The sequence below is a fragment of the Pelophylax lessonae genome (genome assembly GCF_965119305.1).
Source record: "Pelophylax lessonae genome assembly, chromosome: 2".
NCBI lineage: Eukaryota > Metazoa > Chordata > Amphibia > Anura > Ranidae > Pelophylax > Pelophylax lessonae.
The window spans coordinates 558,661,097-558,680,105 of NC_138769.1; the positions used below are offsets into that span (position 1 = coordinate 558,661,097).

Sequence of the window (19,009 nt, forward strand, 5' to 3'; positions counted from 1 at the left end):
ATGCATCTGTACCCCGCCGGCTCTAACACTGAGAACCGAGCGATCAAACACCGCCAATCGCTCAGTTCTTAGAGCTCCCTGAGCAGAGAGCTGCTGATTGTCCATCACCGCCTCTCTGCTCTGCACCCCCACTTACTGGAGCACTGGGCTCTGGGCTGTGGAGGAGGCGGGAGCAGACGACTCCGGCTCTCAGCGGCTCACTGAAAGGATAAGCTGGATGTCAGTCCAGACATGTGGGCGGATCCTGACTTTGTCACGATCTTGCCCCAGCCTGGACTGGCTCTGTGATGTCAGCCGACAAATGGCTTCTGTAGTGCAAAACAGACTGCACTCCTGCGATCCACAGGAGAAGTACAGCCAAACGAGCTTTTGGCTGTGCTTCTCCTTAATATGATATAAGATATATAAAATATAGAGGTTTCTAAAAGGAAAAGATTATTTGCCACCTTTAGACCTTTTTATTCACAGCTTCTCTCCAGTCTCTAAAGAACAAAAAGCAACATTGAAATGTTTTTAATGGGTGAATTTAATTTCCGCTGGTTTAAAATGGCCAATGTGTTCCTTGTTGATTGATCTCTTAGAACAAGAAGAAGAAGACAAAGACAAAAACAGAAGCCGCAGCTCCTAGCAATACGCCAGATGCTGGGAAATCTGCACCTACAGAAGGAGAACAAAGTACTGCATCCTCTGATAAAGGTGGACTGAATGGCTATCATGTCAATGGCACCACTAATGACACAGAGTCAGTGGATTCCCTCAGTGAGGGCTTAGATACAATTTCTTTAGATGCTAGAGAATTGGAAGACTCTGAACCAACCACACCTGATGTATCTGACCACCCAGGTGAGAAAAACTGTTCTCTTGTTTTTGTGCATTTCTAAGATCTCTTGTAGAATATTTTGTGAAACTTAGTATTACTAAACCCACATCAGTAAAATCAGTCTGTATATGCAGTAAAGCACATGTGTCAAACACAAGGCCCGCGGGCCGAATGCGGCCCTGCAGTCCATTTTATGTGGCCCCCGCACCTCTCCTGCAGCTGCAGAAGAGCTCCAGCCCTCCTCTGGTTCTCCTCCAGACCCTTTACTTTCTGCTATCCAGCAATGCCTCCAGCTTCTTCACAGCAGCAGAGTTTTTTCTTTTCTTGGGAGGGTACATGTGATCAGCACAGGGCCAATCAGCACTGTCCAGAGGGTCAGGGGTTATGCAGCCTCATAGGACAGTCAGAGGAGAATGAAAACTTCTCCTACAAGCATTAATCGGTGCTCTACCAGGCAGAGGTCACAAGACTGCTATATACTGCTGATGAGAAAAAGTATTTAGCGGTTTATATTTGCAAAAACTATTGCATTTCCATGTTCTGTGTACTGTGGGAAACCAGATATAGTGAATGCAGGCTCCTGGGTTTAGTAACACTTTAAAGCATGTGGCCTTTTTTCTTCTTTCTTTCTTTTTTCTTCTTTCTCTTGTCTCTCCTTGTGAAGGCAGGTCTGCTGAGGTGATATGCAAATATTGCATTGTGCTTTTTGCAGCAGTATTGAATAAAGTTTTTCCTATGTCCTTTGGGTGATAGGGAGCTTCTAAAGATAATCCAAAATAGATTTGGACAATCTTACAGGTAATGTGTGGCCAGGCTATAGACAGTGAAGTATTTACATATTACTAATAGACCATAAATTACCTTTTAAAGATAAGTCCACCCCCCGTTGTGACAGCGAGAGGGGGGTTCTTTTCCCCACACCCGCTGTCACAATTTGAAAACAGCGTAGTCCTGCAGGGCTTTGTGAATGTGTATTCAGTTCTGTTAATAAATGAGCTAATACCATTGCGACTTAGTTCTCAGTGAACTGCGAGGGTGCTGATGAACACTGTTTTTAGTTTTTTGATTTATCCTGCTTTTCAGTAACTGTCTGCCTGTATGGGAGGTCTGAGCAGACAGCTTTACAGAGAGTCAGCATGTGCAATGCTCTGCAGGCCTTATTAAAAGGCAAAAAAAAACGTAAATTTCCATTTTTTTTTTTTTTTTACCTGCAAAAAAAAAATGTGCATTTCTTTTTAAAGTGTTACTAAACCCAGGACCCTGCATTTATAATATCTGGCCTCCCACAGTACACCAAACATGGAAATTCAATCATTTTAGTAAATTTAAACTGCTACCTTTTCTCATCAGCAGTATATACCAGTCTTTCTATCTTTTGTATCGGTGCGTGGTTAAAGCTTGTAGGAGGAGTTTTCATACTGCACTGGCTATCTTATCAGGATGCAGGACCCCTGACCCTCTGTCTGGACAGTGCTGATTGGCCCTGTGCTGATCACAAGCACTCTCCCAAGAAAAAAGAAAAAACTCTCTAGCAATACACACCAAACTGAGCATGTGCAGACTGACTCCATTCAATCTGTCTTATCTGGACATGTTTTGGGGACAATGGAAGAAGAGGAGGATCTGTGCATACAAGATCAAACAGCCTTTTTACCCAATGTGGAGGATTAACCTCTTAGGTTCCACAGTGAGTAGAACAAGCATGCTTTACTGCATAAACAGACTGATTTTACTGTTTTTTGGGTTTAGTAGCACTTTAAGTAAAATTATTCTTTAAAACAAGCCTTTTCTGACCAAATTAGCTAAAAAGGCACTGTGCTGCAACTCCTCCTAAAAGTTGTTAACAGCAGATGCACTGACCTTGTTTAATTTGGCTTGAATAGCAGCTCACCCAAATCTGATCTTTCAGAGCATCTACTTTGTTTATGTTGGAAGGCTGCCAAAAAAACTGCTGGAAAAGGGAGAGCAGAGTAAGCTGAGCTGCCAAGGGTACAATGATTTTTGTGCTTCTGCTGTAAACTGGGAGCATGAATTGTTCCACAATGGCTGTAGACACAGATGTCAATGAGGACTTGTTTAAGAGCTTAATTACTGCTTGTTAAGAATATGTAGATAATTGAATATCTGTAGCTTACAAGTTCTCTAATTGCCTGGCGGTCAATACTCAGTACTCTAACTGCCTTGGGACAAGCATGCAGATCAGGAGTTCTGACTTTTATGGCTGCACACTCTTTTTGGTCAATGGAACAGACCGTGTGTTAAATCAGAGGATTGTTAACCAGTTGCCAAGCGCGTTATAGCCGAATGATAGCTACAGCGCTGCCGGCTAGTTTTGGGAGGCTGTCATATGTCATATGATGAACGCCTTAGCTCCGCACTGGGTCGGCCGCGACATAGTCCCACTGGACGGGGACTGGCCCCGCGAGTTAAACGTCTTGCCAGGACGCACATGCCAGGGTCTAGGCTGATGTCGCAGAGTTCCTATTTGGCCGACAGCCCCCCTACTCCGGTGGCGTGGGGTCCTGTCAAGAGATGGCGCCCACCTGTGTTTCTGGTATGGTGAGTAAATGTTCCCCCCTTCCCTGGCGGATTTTGGGGTGGACGCGTGCCCTCTCCCTGGGATGATCGGACCCTCGCACTCCTGGGTTTCCATCTGTCCTATTGTGCTTGAGATTTTTTGCAGTGAAGGCCGATGGGTGTGCCTGAAGGACAGTGAGTCTTGAGGGTGGTCTCTCCATCTCTGTGGGGTCCGTTCGGGGGGGGGGGGGGGGCTGTAGCGCTGTGGGTCCGTTTTTTAAAGAGAAAAAAAATTCATTTTTTCATTTTTTTTTTAAAAGTTGCTGGCGGGTTCCTCAGGTTCAGTATGGACCCTGCGGGCCATTTTTCTCTTACGTCCTCCGACAGTCGCCGCCTCTTCATATTCGTCACATATGGGGTATTAGACTTTGCTCCGAAGGAGTAGCTAGGCAACAGAATATGTTAACAATAAAGCTTTAACATATCCCACCCTCAAGGGGTGGTCCCCTCAGTCAATACCCTCCTACTTCCTGCAACCATATCTCAGTTTTAATGTCTAGCTTGTCAGGAGTGGCTGGCTCTCTCTGTGCTGGGACTTTTTGTCCCAGACTCTTTCTTCTTTTTAATATTTTGTTTGAGTTTTTTCTCTACCTTTACTTAGCTGTTATTTTTGTCAGCATTAGTTAGTTCTTCGGACGAAGAGGATCATGCGGACTGGGTCTCGGGCTGATCCCCCTGATCGCAGGTCGTGGGTCAGTGGCTTCCCAGTCTGCCATCGAGCGTTCAGCCAGGTAACGCTCCTGGCACAGTGAACGACCCATCCCTGTTCGGTGCAGGGATGATTGGTGAGGTGGCTACCTCACCGGACGCTGTGCGGTTTCTTAACCGCCATTGTGTGCGTCTTGAATTGCGACTCTCCCTGCCTCATGTGCAGCGGCTTGTTCGCCTGTGCGGGTTCCCCACGCCATGTGAGGTAAGTGTATCTATGTGGGGACCTGTCTGTCTGGGGGGGGTCTCAGTCTGGGACTGTGTAACCTGCCTTTAATCACACTGCTTGTCTCCCTATCTCTCGGCTGCATGCTGTGGGCTGCAAGGGGGGGGGGGAGCTGTATGACACTGAGTATGTCAGGCTGGGCAGTGTGAGGAGCTGTGTGCTGTGGGGCATGTTTTTAATGGCATGTTGGGGCATATACAGCGATCGCTGCGGCGATCTAACATGTATCCATATAATGGGTTAATATTGTGTGTGATTTTATGCACTGTGGAGCGGCGATTTCGGCGCCAAACGACGCCATTTTACCGGCGCCCGCTCCGGCCGCATGGTTTACATGCACGGCGGCCATTTTCTTGTAGCCTCCATAGGCTTACATAGAGCGCCCTGGCAGCATCACTTCCTCTCTCCTGGAAGCACCGATCGAGGCAGCAGCAGCAGCGGAGTCTCCTCAGGTTTTATCCTTCTATTCCTGTGTTCCATTGCCTGTATTCAGTCTGTATATTCCCTGTGGGGGTCTCATTGTGCCTGAGTGTGGTGCGGTGGGCTGCGCTTGCCGCGCTTGCTGTAAGGGGGCAGTTAACCCTTGGTTGTCTGGCATACAGGGGCAATGGATTCTCAGGAGGGCAAGTTTCCCACAGTATTGGTGGAAAGCCAGGGGACCGCTGTTTCCCCCCCAGGGGGGGATTTAGCCACTATTGTGGCTGGCCTTGCTGCACAGGTGCAAATGCTGGTGGCTGCTCAATCTACTAAACGGCCCAGAGTTGCTCTGTCCTCTGATTCTGAGGGTGAAGGTGATGGGGCTGTTCTGGCGGGGACCTCCCTATCGGGGTCCCGCTCCTCTCTTGATCTAGTGGGGTCTGAGGTAGAGGCTGAAGTTGAGGGGGTTGATAATTCTCCCCCTGGCTCGCCTGAAGAGCTTGCAATCATGGATGAGTTGATTGCTTCCATTAAGCAGACGCTACGTTTGCAGGACGAGGTGTGTCCCCCAGCTGCCTTGGCGGCTTATGGGACGCAGAGAAAACGCAGGACGCCGCAGGTTTTTCCCTGCAATGCTGATTTTCAGCGCGCTGTTAAGGACCAATGGCGCGATTTGCGCAAGCCTTTTGCGGTGCCAAGTAAATTTAAGCTGCGTTATCCTTTCTCGCCTGCCACTGATGAACGGTGGTGTGTGCCTCCGCCGGTGGATCATGCTATTGCGGTTTTGAACAAAGCCACTGCGATCCCTGCAGAGGGATCCCCTGTTTTCCGTGATGCCACGGATAGGAGACTGGAGTCTCTTGCCCGTCATACTTATTCTGTTACGGGTTCTATGCTTAAGGCTCTGTTTGCTTCTCTCATGGCGGCCCAGGCGATCGCAAGTTGGACGCAGATGCTTAGGCGCGTCCTAGTGGCCGATTCGGCCTCGGCGGCGACCCTGGATATGGTGGATCAGATCCACCAGGGTGTCATGTATCTGTGTGATGCGGACCTGGACCTGATTCCGTTGGCCGCGCGTGTGCACAGCGTGGCGGTGTTGTCTCGCCGCCTGGTTTGGTTGAAATGTTGGTCGGTGGACCAATCTTCACGTAAAACCTTAGCCAATCTGCCTTATGATGGGTCTCGCCTTTTTGGGGAGTCCCTGGATGTGTTGATTAAGGGGATTACCGGGGGTAAGAGCACTCTCTTGCCCCATTTCCCCAAGGCTAAGGGGGCTTCTGGGAAGAAGCATGCTCAGTTTCGGCCCCCTCAGGGGTCCTTTCGTGCCTTTCGGCCGCACTACAAGGGCAAACCGTTCAAGGGCCAAGGCTCTCAGAAGAAGCCCTGGTCTGGGAAACAGAAGTCCGGTCAATCCGGACCTGCGGCCCATAACAGTTCGGCCTGAAGGGGCGCCCTCACCCAGTTTTGGGGTGGGGGGACGCTTGCTCGGTTTTCTTCAGCCCTGGTTGGCCCGTGTGAGGGACAGATGGGTTCTGGAAATCGTTCGATCTGGTTACAAGATCGAGTTTCTCTCTCGGCCGGAGAGCAGATTTTTTCCCTCAAATCTTCAACTGTCTCCAGAGCGCCTGCGGGATCTGCACCTGGCGGTGCGGGACCTGAGGGCTCAGGGAGTGGTGGTTCCGGTGCCTCATCGGGACAGATTTCGGGGGTTTTATTCCAATCTGTTCACCGTGCCCAGAAAGGAGGGCAAGGTTCGTCCGATTCTGGACTTGAAAGCTCTGAACCGCTCTGTGCGAGTTCGCAAGTTCCGCATGGAATCCCTGCGCTCGGTGGTGGCTGCCCTGGTTCCGGGGGAATTCATGGCCTCCATCGATTTGAAGGATGCGTACCTTCACATCCCCATATTCGAGGGTCATCAGAAGTACCTTCGATTTGCCATTGCGGAGGATCACTACCAGTTTGTGGCGTTGCCCTTTGGGCTCGCCTCGGCTCCGCGGGTCTTCACCAAGGTGCTTGCACCGGTTCTGGCATTATTGAGAGCCCAGGGCATTTCTGTCCTGGGGTATCTGGACGACATTCTGGTTCGGTCTGCGACCAGACAGGGTCTGGAGAAGGACCTGTCTGTCACAATGCAAACTCTGCAGGAGTTCGGTTGGACGATAAATGTTCCAAAGTCGACACTGAGTCCGTCGGTTCGTCTCCCCTATCTGGGAATGATACTGGACTCGGTGCAGGCGAAGGTCTTCCTGCCGGAAGACAAACTCAGGACTCTTCAGGAGGAAGTCAGGTCCCTCAGGGACGTTCCACACTCGTCTCTGCGGACGGGTATGAGATGTCTGGGATTGATGGTCTCGGCCTTCGAGGCGATTCCTTTCGCGCAGTTTCACACGCGGGGTCTCCAAGCAGAGATCCTGTCCAGGTGGGACGGGCGACCTCAATCTCTGGATCTTCAGATCTCGTTGAGTCATCGCACCAGGGAAAACCTTCTGTGGTGGCTCCAGTCCCCGTTGGTGTCCGGGGGCAAGTCTTTTCGTCCGATCTCGTGGACGATAATCACCACGGATGCCAGCCTGTCGGGCTGGGGTGGTGTTCTGGGCGTTCTGTCCGCCCAGGGGACCTGGTCGGAGGGGGAGTCTTCCCTTCCGATCAACATTCTGGAATTGCGTGCGATAAGGCTCTGTCTTCATCGCTGGACGGACCGGCTGCAGGGCTGCCCGGTTCGGGTGCAGACGGACAATGCCACGGCGGTGGCCTACATCAACCACCAAGGGGGCACCAGGAGTGCCCGAGCGGCTCGAGAAGTGGCCGACATTCTGTCTTGGGCCGAGACTCATGTCCCGGCGATAACGGCGGTTCCCATTCCGGGAGTGGAGAACTGGCAGGCGGACTATCTGAGTCGCCAGACCCTGGATCAGGGGGAATGGTCTCTCCACCCGGCTGTCTTCCAGATGTTGTGCGCGAAGTGGGGTCTTCCAGATGTGGACCTGTTCGCGTCTCGCCTCAACTACAAGGTGAAGAGGTTCGTGGCAAGGACGCGCGACCCTCGGGCAGACGCGTCGGACGCGTTAGTGGCCCCGTGGCATCAGTACAGGCTGATGTACGCGTTTCCACCGATTCAGTTGCTGTCCAGGTTCCTTCGCAGGTTGCACTCGGAACGCAGCACGGTGATTCTTGTGGCACCGGACTGGCCTCGCCGGTCCTGGTACGCAGACCTCGTGAATCTGGCGGTCGGCGCTCCTTGGCGTCTGCCTCTTCGAGACGATCTACTGTCTCAAGGACCGATTTACCATCCTGCTTTACAGTCGCTGGCTTTGACGGCCTGGCTGTTGAGACCGAGGTCCTGAAGGAGAAGGGTCTCTCTCCAGAGGTCGTTCATACTTTGATCAACGCGAGGAAGTCTTCCTCGGGGAAGGTTTATTACCGTACTTGGAAGGCCTATTTTGCCTGGTGTGAGTCCAGGGGGTTTTCACCCCGCACGTACTCGGTTTCCCGTGTGCTGTCTTTCCTTCAGACGGGTGTCGATCAGCGTTTGGCGCTGGCTACGATTAAGGGTCAGGTGTCGGCGCTGGCCGTTCTATTTCAACGTCCCGTGGCTTCCAACTCCTTGGTTGGCACTTTTATTCAGGGTGTGCGGCATCTGGTTCCTCCTAGGAGGGATCCTTTGCCCCCTTGGGACTTGAATCTAGTTCTGTCTGTGTTACAACGTGCTCCTTTTGAACAGATCAGGGAGATCTCGTTGTCTATGTTGTCCAAAAAGGTCGCCTTTTTGGTGGCGATCACTTCGGCTCGCAGAGTGTCGGAACTGGCGGCTTTGTCCTGCAAGTCTCCGTACCTGGTTGTTCATTTGGATAAGGTGGTCTTGCGACCTAATCCTTCTTTTCTGCCGAAACGAGTTTCGGAATTCCATCTTAACGAGGATATTGTTTTGCCTTCGTTGTGCACGAAGCCTAAACATCCAAAGGAGGTGAGATTGCACTCTCTGGATGTTGTTCGGGCGATAAGGGTTTACCTTAAATCGACTGAGTCTTTTCGTAAGACTGACTCCTTGTTTGTTCTTCCAGAGGGTCCTCGGAAGGGCATGGCGGCTTCCGCCTCTACCATTGCCAAATGGATCAGGCAGACCATTGAACAGGCCTATGCCTTGCAGGGGAAGGTTCCCCCTGTGCCTGTGAAGGCGCACTCTACTAGATCACTGAGTACGTCTTGGGCCTGCCGTCATGGGGCTTCTGTAGCCCAGGTGTGTAAGGCGGCGACTTGGTCGACCGTACACACTTTCACAAAATTCTACAAAGTAGATGTTCAGGCATCGGCGGATGCTTCCTTTGGCCGCAAGGTTCTTAGTGCGGCTGTTCCATAGGGTCCCTTATTGGGGACTCCTGGCTGTTGGGATAGCTTTTTTGTATCCCCTGGTTTTTTTGTCTTTTCCTGGGTTGTTGCTCCTGTTGAGCACTTATTTTTGCTGTTGCCCAGCTGGTTTCCTTCCTTTGGTAAGGTTCCTTTCTTTGATGTGGAGACTGCGTTGCCTTTCGGCGCGGATGCGTTTCCCACCCCTCATGTTTGCACTGCTTTGGGACGTCCCCATATGTGACGAATATGAAGAGGCGGCGACTGTCGGAGGACGTAAGAGAAAACTGAATTTTTGTAAAATCTTACCTGTAAAATTCCTTTCTCTGAGTCCTCCGACAGTCGCCGCCCCCGCCCCTCTTTTGGGGTTTGAATGTATACTCTACTGCTATTCCACTAAAACTGAGATATGGTTGCAGGAAGTAGGAGGGTATTGACTGAGGGGACCACCCCTTGAGGGTGGGATATGTTAAAGCTTTATTGTTAACATATTCTGTTGCCTAGCTACTCCTTCGGAGCAAAGTCTAATACCCCATATGTGACGAATATGAAGAGGCGGCGACTGTCGGAGGACTCAGAGAAAGGAATTTTACAGGTAAGATTTTACAAAAATTCCGTTTTTTCCCACCTGACCCCCTCATGGAGGCCGCAGGGCCTTCTGGATCTCCACTGTCTGTCTATGCCTTTTTGGCAGTTCGGGACGCATTTGGGCCCAGGGGGTGGTGGTAGGTGCGCTAAAACGTTTCTCCACCTACCCTTGCCTCTTCTGATGTCTCGGAGTCTGAGTCTGGGTCTGGCTCAGGCGCCGCAGGCGTGGGCCTGACGTGGGCCTCCCTGCTGGGTCTGTTACCTCGCACCCTGTCTCCTCGGATGAGGTGGGGCATGTCCCTCTTGCTCTAGGGGAGCTGTTGGCCCAGCTGGCGCAGGGGCTGCATTTTGTTCCAGATGCCGCGCTGGTCGAGGCTCCCTTGTATAACACCTTGTCGTTTTTGGCGGTGGTTGACCGGAGTCTACTTGAGGGTTGGTCTGCGGATCAAACTTCTAAGAAGGTCTTAATAGATTTCCATTTTCAGAAGGATCGCCTGTTTGGCGCTGACACAGGCTGTCAGGGGTAAGGGCCTTCATCGCAGTCGGGGTTCCTCTCTTTTCGGCTCGCAAACTGTTTCTTCGCCCCTCGGGGACAGTCGATGTGGCGAAGTCCTTCCAGACTTCCGCGTGGGTTCTAGACGACCCTGGTCTGGTGTACATGAGTTTGTTTTTTTCCAGAACTGCTGCCAAGGCCTACATGGCCTGAAGGTGCTTCCTCTCCCATCTAGGGGGTCGAGGACCTGCGGCTGGCCTGGATCCCAGGCTGACTGGGTTCAGGAGGTCATGTGGTCCAGTTGCAAGATCGAGTTTCGATCCGGTTATTTCCGGTAAGGTTTTTTCCCTTCCAATGTGCGTCTGTCTCCAGATCGCTTACAGGCGCTCTGGGGCAGTTCAGGCTCTGCTTCAACAAGCTGGACCTACTGGTCTTTTGTTGGTTCCGTGTGGATCACAAATTCAAGTTGGTATTGGTTTGCACGGTGGTGGCTTCTCTACATAAGGGGGCTTCCTGGCCTCCATAGACATCAAGCTCCCTACCTTCATGTCCTGTTATATTCTGGACAGCTATGGGTTCTCCATTTTTTGCTTGTAGGCTATACCTTTCACAAAGACCAAATAATATACACTGATTTGGATTATTTTTACTAAGTAAATGTAACCGTATACATTTTGGTCACAATTTATGGCGAAAATTACTATATTGCAAAATTTTGTAACGGAAACAAGGAATAATGCATTTTTTTTACAAAATGTTTGGTGTTTTTTCATTTATACCATAAAAAAAATATAACGGGCTGAATAAACACCACCAAAAGAAAGCTCTGTTTGTGTGAAAAAAAAAGGACAAAAATTTTAAATGGGTACAGTGTTAACTTTTTACCTTACCTCATTGTCTGCAGTACATTATACATATCGCAATATAATATGTCTAAAGAATGTTTTGTTTATTTTTTTTCTATAGGCTCCACATTCCACAATGGCCGTCCAGACTTAGAGCTGAAGTTGACAGCTTCCCACCCTCCTCAAAATTCCCATCATAAAACCCTACCAAATGACCACAGGCATTCTAATAAAGTCCGCTCCGGAAGTGTTTCAAGTTCTCACTCATTTGCTTCATCTGTCACAGATGATTCCTACCTATCCACAGGGTCTAAAAAGCTTGGTAAGATTTCAGAAGGTATAAACAGATGTTATGCAATTTTTCTATGGGTTACATATCCTTTTATCCTACAGGACATAGGCTTGATATTCATAGACCCTGGATTATAGGCTGATACCTTCAGGGGATTGGACTCTGGCAAAATTGCTGAGTACACACCCCCCTGGATGTCCCATTATAATCCTGCCCTACTCCACGAGTCCTCGGTTTTCGGGTAGTGACCAGAGCTGAGGGCCCTCTTCTATACCGAGAAATCACTCTTAGCTTAACTAGTTTACAGTTTTACTTCAAGTTCTTCAATCAATTTTTCATTGTCTTCTAATACAGCAAAAAAAGTCATGCATCCAGATCAGTGCAACCTCTGTAGGACCTTAGGAGCCGTACCCTGCACCTGGCACAATGCATGTAGTCAGCCACAGGGTAGTATTGGTCCAGGGTTTTGGTCCATCGCTATTAAACCCTGACGACCCCTTCAGTGGAATGCCCACAATGATGGGCAAAGTCTGGACGCTTTATAGAGGCCAGCAACATGGACAGATAGGATAGGATGACCCTGTTTGTTGGGTGTTTAGTGTAGCCCCATAGCAAGTATGGGACTTGAATATGTGTTGGTTGCTTTACACTTATTGTGTTTGTGTATCTTGACTAGTATTTCTTTATACGCTAACACTATCAAGAAACTGAGGAATGTGTTTGAACCTATTGATTTAAAATTCCACCATTTAAAGTTTAGTCTGAGTGAACGTTAAGATGTTGCATTACACCACAGGTCACACAATTTACAGTCATCACCTGCATTGCTGCATATTCCTTCACAGACAGACACACACTTGCCCCATTCCACACCCTACTCCATGAGTACCCCGCAAGGGAATGCCTTCACTGATAACAATGGCAGAAACCAGACACAAGGGAACCCCTACAAAACCTCAGGCAAACTTTCACTCTGCTCAAGGCCTTCAACACCCTCATCTCACTCAGTGACATTGTTTCCCTTGCACTGGCACACAATCCTATTGTAACACTGGTCTCTGCATCTGAGTCTAGCTCTTTTTCAGGCACATTACAATATGCCTAACTAACTAAAGTATACTTTTTTTTTTTTTTGCAACAATGGCACAATTACTTGTACAACCAACGGCTTTAATACAGCCATCACTATCCAGGTTCTAAAAGTGCCAGGTTCATTCTCCACTCCTATTTTCTCTACCAGAAGGTAGTGGCCTCCTACAGGACGCAGACCTTGAGCGAAATTAAGGTAAAATGTAGAGAAATGTTAGAGGAGTCCGCAGAAGATTTCTTACTACCAGGCCCATATACACCTGATTTTTATGGCTTGACACAGTGTGCTCACCCATGTTGATATGCTCACTTCTGCTGTGCACAAAAGCCTTTTCACAGTTGATTCTCTCCTGACTCAATGTCCTTTTGGGTACTAAGACTAGTTAGCTTTGGGGTAAAAACTTTTTTTCCTTTCTGCAAGTCACAGACCTGTTGGTTTGATCATTGATTTCAAAGGGAGCAAGAGAACTCCTCTTGAGCTTATACCCTAAAAAATAAAGCACCTCCTGCATAGATACGCGCTCGCTCCACCAGGTCAGTAGGAGTTTCCTGGGCACTCTGACATCAAGTCTCTGCTCAGCTTTGCAAGGTCACCACCTGATCTTCTGTTCATACCTTTTCTAAGTTCTACCAGGTGGACGTCCAGTCTTATGTGGATGCAGCTTTTGGCTGGTTCTTGCAGCAGCACTCTAAGTTTGATCCATTGACCCTTGCTTTTGTTGGGCCTCTTTGCACAGTTTTGCCTTGTTGCCCACCCTTCTCTCTCATTGCTTAGGTACGTTCCAGGGTCAATGTATATCAAGCCAATGTTCTATACTGTATGATTACTATAAAAATATATAATTTTGACTAGCCTGTAAATGCCATATATTGGAGTACATTACAGGACAACCTTCCCTTTGTTCCTGTGTTACTCTGCACAAACGACAGCCCATGTGGCCCAATGGCAGGCTACTTGTTGGTGCTTTTCGAAGGGGGAACAAATTTTAATTTAAAAAAAGGGAAAAAAGTTCTAGCTCTCCACTTCAGATACTGTTCAATGAGTACCTTGCTACCAGTGCTATGGTGCTATAAATGGTCATGGTTAATTAACTCATTGTATACATGGTATACACATGCCATAGTCCTTGTACCACACAATATAATTTAAAGGTGAAGTATGGCCAAAGCCTTTTTGGCCATACTACTTCTATGAATCGCAGGAGTGCAGTTAGTCCTGCACTCCTGTGACCCATTTTCTTTAAATTACTGTGCCAAAAGTGAGAAATTAACAGGCATGTACAACATTCGGCACACTCATTTTGTAAAAAAGAAAACTCTTCCCTTACATGTGCATTTTAGCTACCTTAAGGGAGAAGTTCATAAAATAGTGACTGCTTAACAACCGCAACTGTTGAAACAATAATAATAAAATATCACATAAAGCGTGCAGTGAAATGTACAACAAAGTGTATATTGCGCAGGGCTCAGGAGTGTGTTGCGCAGGGCCCAGGAGTGTGTTGCGCAGGGCCCAGGAGTGTGTTGCGCAGGGCCCAGGAGTGTGTTGCGCAGGGCCCAGGAGTGTGTTGCGCAGGGCCCAGGAGTGTGTTGCGCAGGGCCCAGGAGTGTGTTGCGCATGTCACACAAAGGGAAATCTGAGAAACAGCAAAAAAAATATTTCCGAAGCCATAATTATAGCCAAAATTACTACCAAGAAATGCTAAGGCTTTGTGTAAAGCTGGGCATACATGTTTTTCTTTTTTTTTTTTTTTTTTTTTTCGTGCAGTGGGCAGAAAGGAAAAGCAAACTCTTCTATCCACAGAAGCGGGGTGGATGGAATAATTCCCCCTGCTTGGGACATTGTGTTCTGAAAGTGGCTCTCGTTGCTGTCAGAATATGCTGCTCAGCGGCTGCAGCTGCTTGGCTGCAGCCACTAATCCACAAAGGTTTTCCAGCGCATTCATTCAACAGAAGTTGATTTAATGATCGACTTTTGTATAACAGGGAGAGCCACACACAGTTTGAAATTTAGCCAGCCCATGCTGTACCATCTGTATTTTGATCCGTCGATGGAATGCTTAAGCCAACAGAAGGAAGCATAGCCTGTCTGTTTAGATTAGAGTTATAAAAAAATAAGATTGGTCACATGCTGTCTGATCTTGGGCCTGTCCATTTCTAACATCCTACCTGAACAATGTGTGTGTTTTTCTCTAGGAAGGTACTGCCAGTCTATAAGTCATAACCTATTGGGTCACAGTAAATAAGGCATATAGCTCTTAGGTTAGCTGAATCTGAATTGTCTTTTTCTAAAAGCAGTAAAGACTAAGCACATGTAGGTGGCACAAATGTCAGCAAGAAAATGAATTTATGTAAAGAGTAACGTGTGTTTAATTGACGGACACAGCTCCTAATCTTCTTAACCATTGGATTATACTGCTCCCTACAGGAGTAGGACACTAGGCAGAAAAAAAGTCTGGCTATGCCTGTGGGCAGTCCCAGGGGGGTACTGATTACTGTAGTAATGTCACCGGTCCCCCCCCCCCCAAAAGTGTCAATGTCAGTTAGGGGTCCAATCTGTCTGCCGCAATGTCGCAGTCCCGCTAACAATCGTAGATCGCCGCCATTACTAGTAAAAATGACATAAATCTTTCCCCTAGTTTGCGATAACTTGTGCGCAAACCAATCGACATACGCTTATTGGGATTTTTTTTTTTACCAAAAATATGTAGAATACAAATTGGCCTGAACCAATGAAAAAATTGTATGTATTTTTTTTTTTTGTTTTTTTGGGAATGTTATATAGCAAAGTGAAAAATATTGTTTTTGGGGTTTTTTTTTTTTCCAGAATTGTCGCTCTTTTTTTTGTTTATAGCACAATAAATAAAAATCGTACGCCAATGGGCAGTCCCATGGGGTATATTACTTCTCTGCTATAGGTACTCTATAGGTTTTTTTCTGCCTAGTCAGGACCTAGTTCCTTACTGGGATCTCTGATCCTGGCAATTTTTTCTGTTTAGATTAGATTTTTTTCTCTCCTGGTTTGTTCCTGTGAGACCTAAAATCAACTGCCGGACTGAGGGACGGGGTGGATAATCTAGATCCAGGGGTCACCCCAGTCTGGCGAGCGCGTGCGCAGACCTCAGGTCCGCGCTAGGTCGGCCACTACGGCCCCACCGGACAGGGGCTGGCCTGCGAGTTAAACACCTCGCGAGGTTGCATACGTCTGGGACTTGACGTATGCAACCTTCCAGATAGCCCCCCATTTCGATGGAGAGGAAGTTCTGTCTGGAGCTGTGCCCACCTTGTTCCTGTTATGGTAAGTGACTGTCCCCCCTCTCCCTCTGGAGAGTTTTGGGGTGGACATGGGCAGGGGGGAGGGTGCACCGCCGGGGATCGGGCGATCAGCTGTGGGGGGGGCTGTACCAGGTGGGGGTTCCTGCTAGGGCCCCCCCCCTTCCTGCCTGTCCCGTTTTCTGAGGCCTAGGGATCCCTACTGGATCCCTGGGAGCCTCGTTGGAGCCGCCATTTTGCTGTAGCCTGTGTGCTCAATGCACGTCGGCCATGTTTGTGTAGTTTGGCGGCCATTTTGCAGTGGTTTGCCATTGAAAATAGTGGCGGCCATGACAGTGGAGCCCTGCGGCTATTTTGGCGGTGGGAGCCCCTCCTCATCCCCTGTTGCTGACTCCTGGATCTTTTCACTTCCTGATCGCCACACATGGAGTGCAGATTATCCTGGTGGCTGCAGGTGCCTGTTTCTGTAGTAAGTCTGGTGGGGTCCTCTCCCTTTCTGCTGAGGTTTGATTAGGTGCTCTGTTACTGGCAACCGACTTGTTCTGCCGGAGCAGTGGGGTGACGCTTAGCTTTTTCTTTTTTTTTTTTTTTTTTACTACACCTTTTATGTGGGGTCCCCCTATTGACTCATGGAGTATTTGGAGCACAATACCCTACCTGATCCCCTCTCAGAGGCTGTGGGGCCCTCCGGGTCCCAACCATCCATCGATGCACGGGCGGCGGTCCTGGAGTCCTTTGTGTCCCGGGTGGAGGTGGTTTTTGGGCGACGGGCTAGCAAAAAGCACCCCCTGCCTCATCTGTCTCCTCAGATCCTGTATCTGATTCAGCCAATAAGGGGGTACCTGGCAGCTATGGAGTCTTTTAGGAAATCAGACTCCCCATTTGGACTCACGGATAAGCCTGGGAAAGGGTTGTCCGCATCCTCTGCGGACCCTTTCCAGATGGTTCAGACAGACGATGGCTCAGGCCTATTCCATCAAGGGTCAGGTTCCTCCTTTCCTTGTCAAGGCGCATTCTACTCTGGCGCTCAGTGCCTCCTGGGCCTTCCGCCGTCAAGTGTCAATGACGCAGGTTTAAAGGCGGCCACCTGGTCGTCCGTGCACACTTTCACAAAGTTCTATAAAGTGGATGTGTTGGCATCTGCAGATACTTCCTTTGACTGCAAAGTTTTGCAGGCTGCTGTTTAGAGAACCTGGTCCTCTTTGTGGGTGTATTGTTTTCAGGTGGGCTCCAGTTGTTTTGGTTGAGCTCCTGTTTACCTGGTTGGCTATAGTTTTAGCCTTGGGAGTTTTTTTGCTGTTCCCTCCCCCTCATGTTTAACACTGCTTTGAGACGTCCCAATGGTTAAGAATATCAGGAGCTGTGTTCATCAATGAACAAAAGAGAAAATGGGATTTTTGACTTACCGTAAAATCCATTTCTCTGATCATCCTTGATGGACACATCACCCACCCCTCTGTGGAGTTGTTCTTCTGACACTGCTTGTAAAAAAACTGAGTACCTATAGCAGGGAGAGAGAGTGTACCCCCTGGGACTGCCCATAGGGCATAGCCAGACTTTTTTTCTGCCTAGTGTCCTACTTCTGTAGGGGGCAGTATAACCCAATGGTTGAGAACATCACGAGCTGTGTCCATCAATGAACATCTGAGAAATGGATTGTACGGCAAGTCAAAAATCCAATTTTTTGAAAATGAACACAGTTGCTGTATTCCTTAATATCAGAAAATGTTTTAAAACAGATCTGGTATAAATACCTGAATATCCTGTGTATTAACCTTCTGTAATTTTCTGCACAGCAAAACTCAGGCTGTGAGGAGGAGGGTCAAAATGTCAGTCAGTTGCGCTCTACTGTGTCATACAGTTCTTATGGTTGAAAACAGAGGAGCGTGCTTACTGAAGGACAGGGCACAGATATCTTCATTAGTGTACTTTTTTTTTTTGATTACTGTCCAATGGCTTGGTAGGTAGTGAGATGACCCAGCTGAGTTGGTGATCCCTATAAAATAAGGCGTCACCTTTCTCGCTATGAAATGTAGCTGGAGATTGTAAATTACAAAACTGGCTGAACAGAATCTCAAATGATTTAACCGTTCCCGTTGTGAATGGTAACATTAATGCTTCAAACTTACACATACTTTTTCTACTGAAATCCCCATTCACAATCAGACAAAAAATATATTTTAGGTAAGCTTTTCAAAGCTGTCCAGTCTGTAAGAGTCAAGTGTTTCTAAAGACATTGTATTTTGCAGGTGCCAACATTGAGAAATCTGTTAAGGACTTACAGCGATGCTCTGTGTCCTTGGCACGTTATCGCATAGTAGTGAAGGAAGAAATGGACAACTCTATCAAGAAAATGAAGCAGGCTTTTCAAGAACTGCAGAGCTGGTAAGCTTTTGCTGTTTTTTAAATCTAGTGGCATTCACTTCCTTGTATAATAACAAGACTGTAGCAACCCTTGACATCAGAATTGATTATATTTTATATATGTAGTTTATTAATTCATTGGCCTGATAAAGGGCATTGGCTTTTAATTTATAGAAATCATGGACATGTTACACCAGGGGTGTCAAACACTATTTCATTGTGGGCCACATCAGCATTATGGTGGCCCTCAAAGGGCCAGTTGTATCTGTAAAACTAAATGTCCAAATCCCCCCCCCCCTAACATTGGAAGTCAAGAGTCCCCCACCCTCCCTTACATCACAGTGCGCCCCTTTTACCATGCTGCTGGGTGAAGGCGGAGCTGGGAAGTAGTGCAGGGTCTGGAGGATGACCAGAGGTGGGCTGGAGTCAGCTGCTTGAGTCTGCTGAATGCGAAGACCAAGGGAGGAGGAACTGAGGTAGTGCTGTGGCTGCACAGAGTGGTGCAGGATCTTTAGGAGGAGTTCTGTCCTCTCTGCTGCTGACTTCTGAGAAAAGAAACAAAGGGGGGTGCCGCAGCGGAGGTGCGAGGGCCACATGAAAAGACCTTTAGCCCACTTTCACATGTCAAATCGCATGCCAAATTGGAGCCTATTGCTGCCAATGGCACTGTCTGAATCGGTGCAACGCCGATTTTGCGGCACCGCACTGATTCCCAAAGGTAGTTTCTGCACTACTTTGGCCGACTTTGGGGGGCGATTTCAATAGAAATCTATGCAGGAACCCGCACAAGTGTCTGTCAAATCACCCCCGAAGTCGGACTGCAATGCTGGTTTGAAATTGCGCGAGTTCAGCTAAATTCACACGATTCCAAACCTGCCCTCAGTGTAAACCTAGGCTAAGGGCCAGATTCAGCCCACGGGCCTTGAGTTTGACACATGTGTATTACACAGTGATTTACAGAGTACCTAGGATTGTT

General features: G+C 48.3%; 1 protein-coding gene across 3 annotated transcripts in view; it reads left to right on the forward strand.

Annotated features, from left to right (window-relative positions):
* SPATS2 (spermatogenesis associated serine rich 2) overlaps positions 1-19,009 on the forward strand; it is a 198,628-nt gene that overhangs the window by 147,879 nt on the left and 31,740 nt on the right. For all 3 annotated transcript variants that reach the window (XM_082248454.1, XM_082248453.1, XM_082248455.1), the window contains 3 exons: positions 582-843; positions 11,140-11,340; positions 17,919-18,054. In XM_082248454.1, the coding sequence (XP_082104580.1) occupies positions 582-843; positions 11,140-11,340; positions 17,919-18,054 (599 nt within the window). The remainder of the gene's footprint in view (positions 1-581; positions 844-11,139; positions 11,341-17,918; positions 18,055-19,009) is intronic.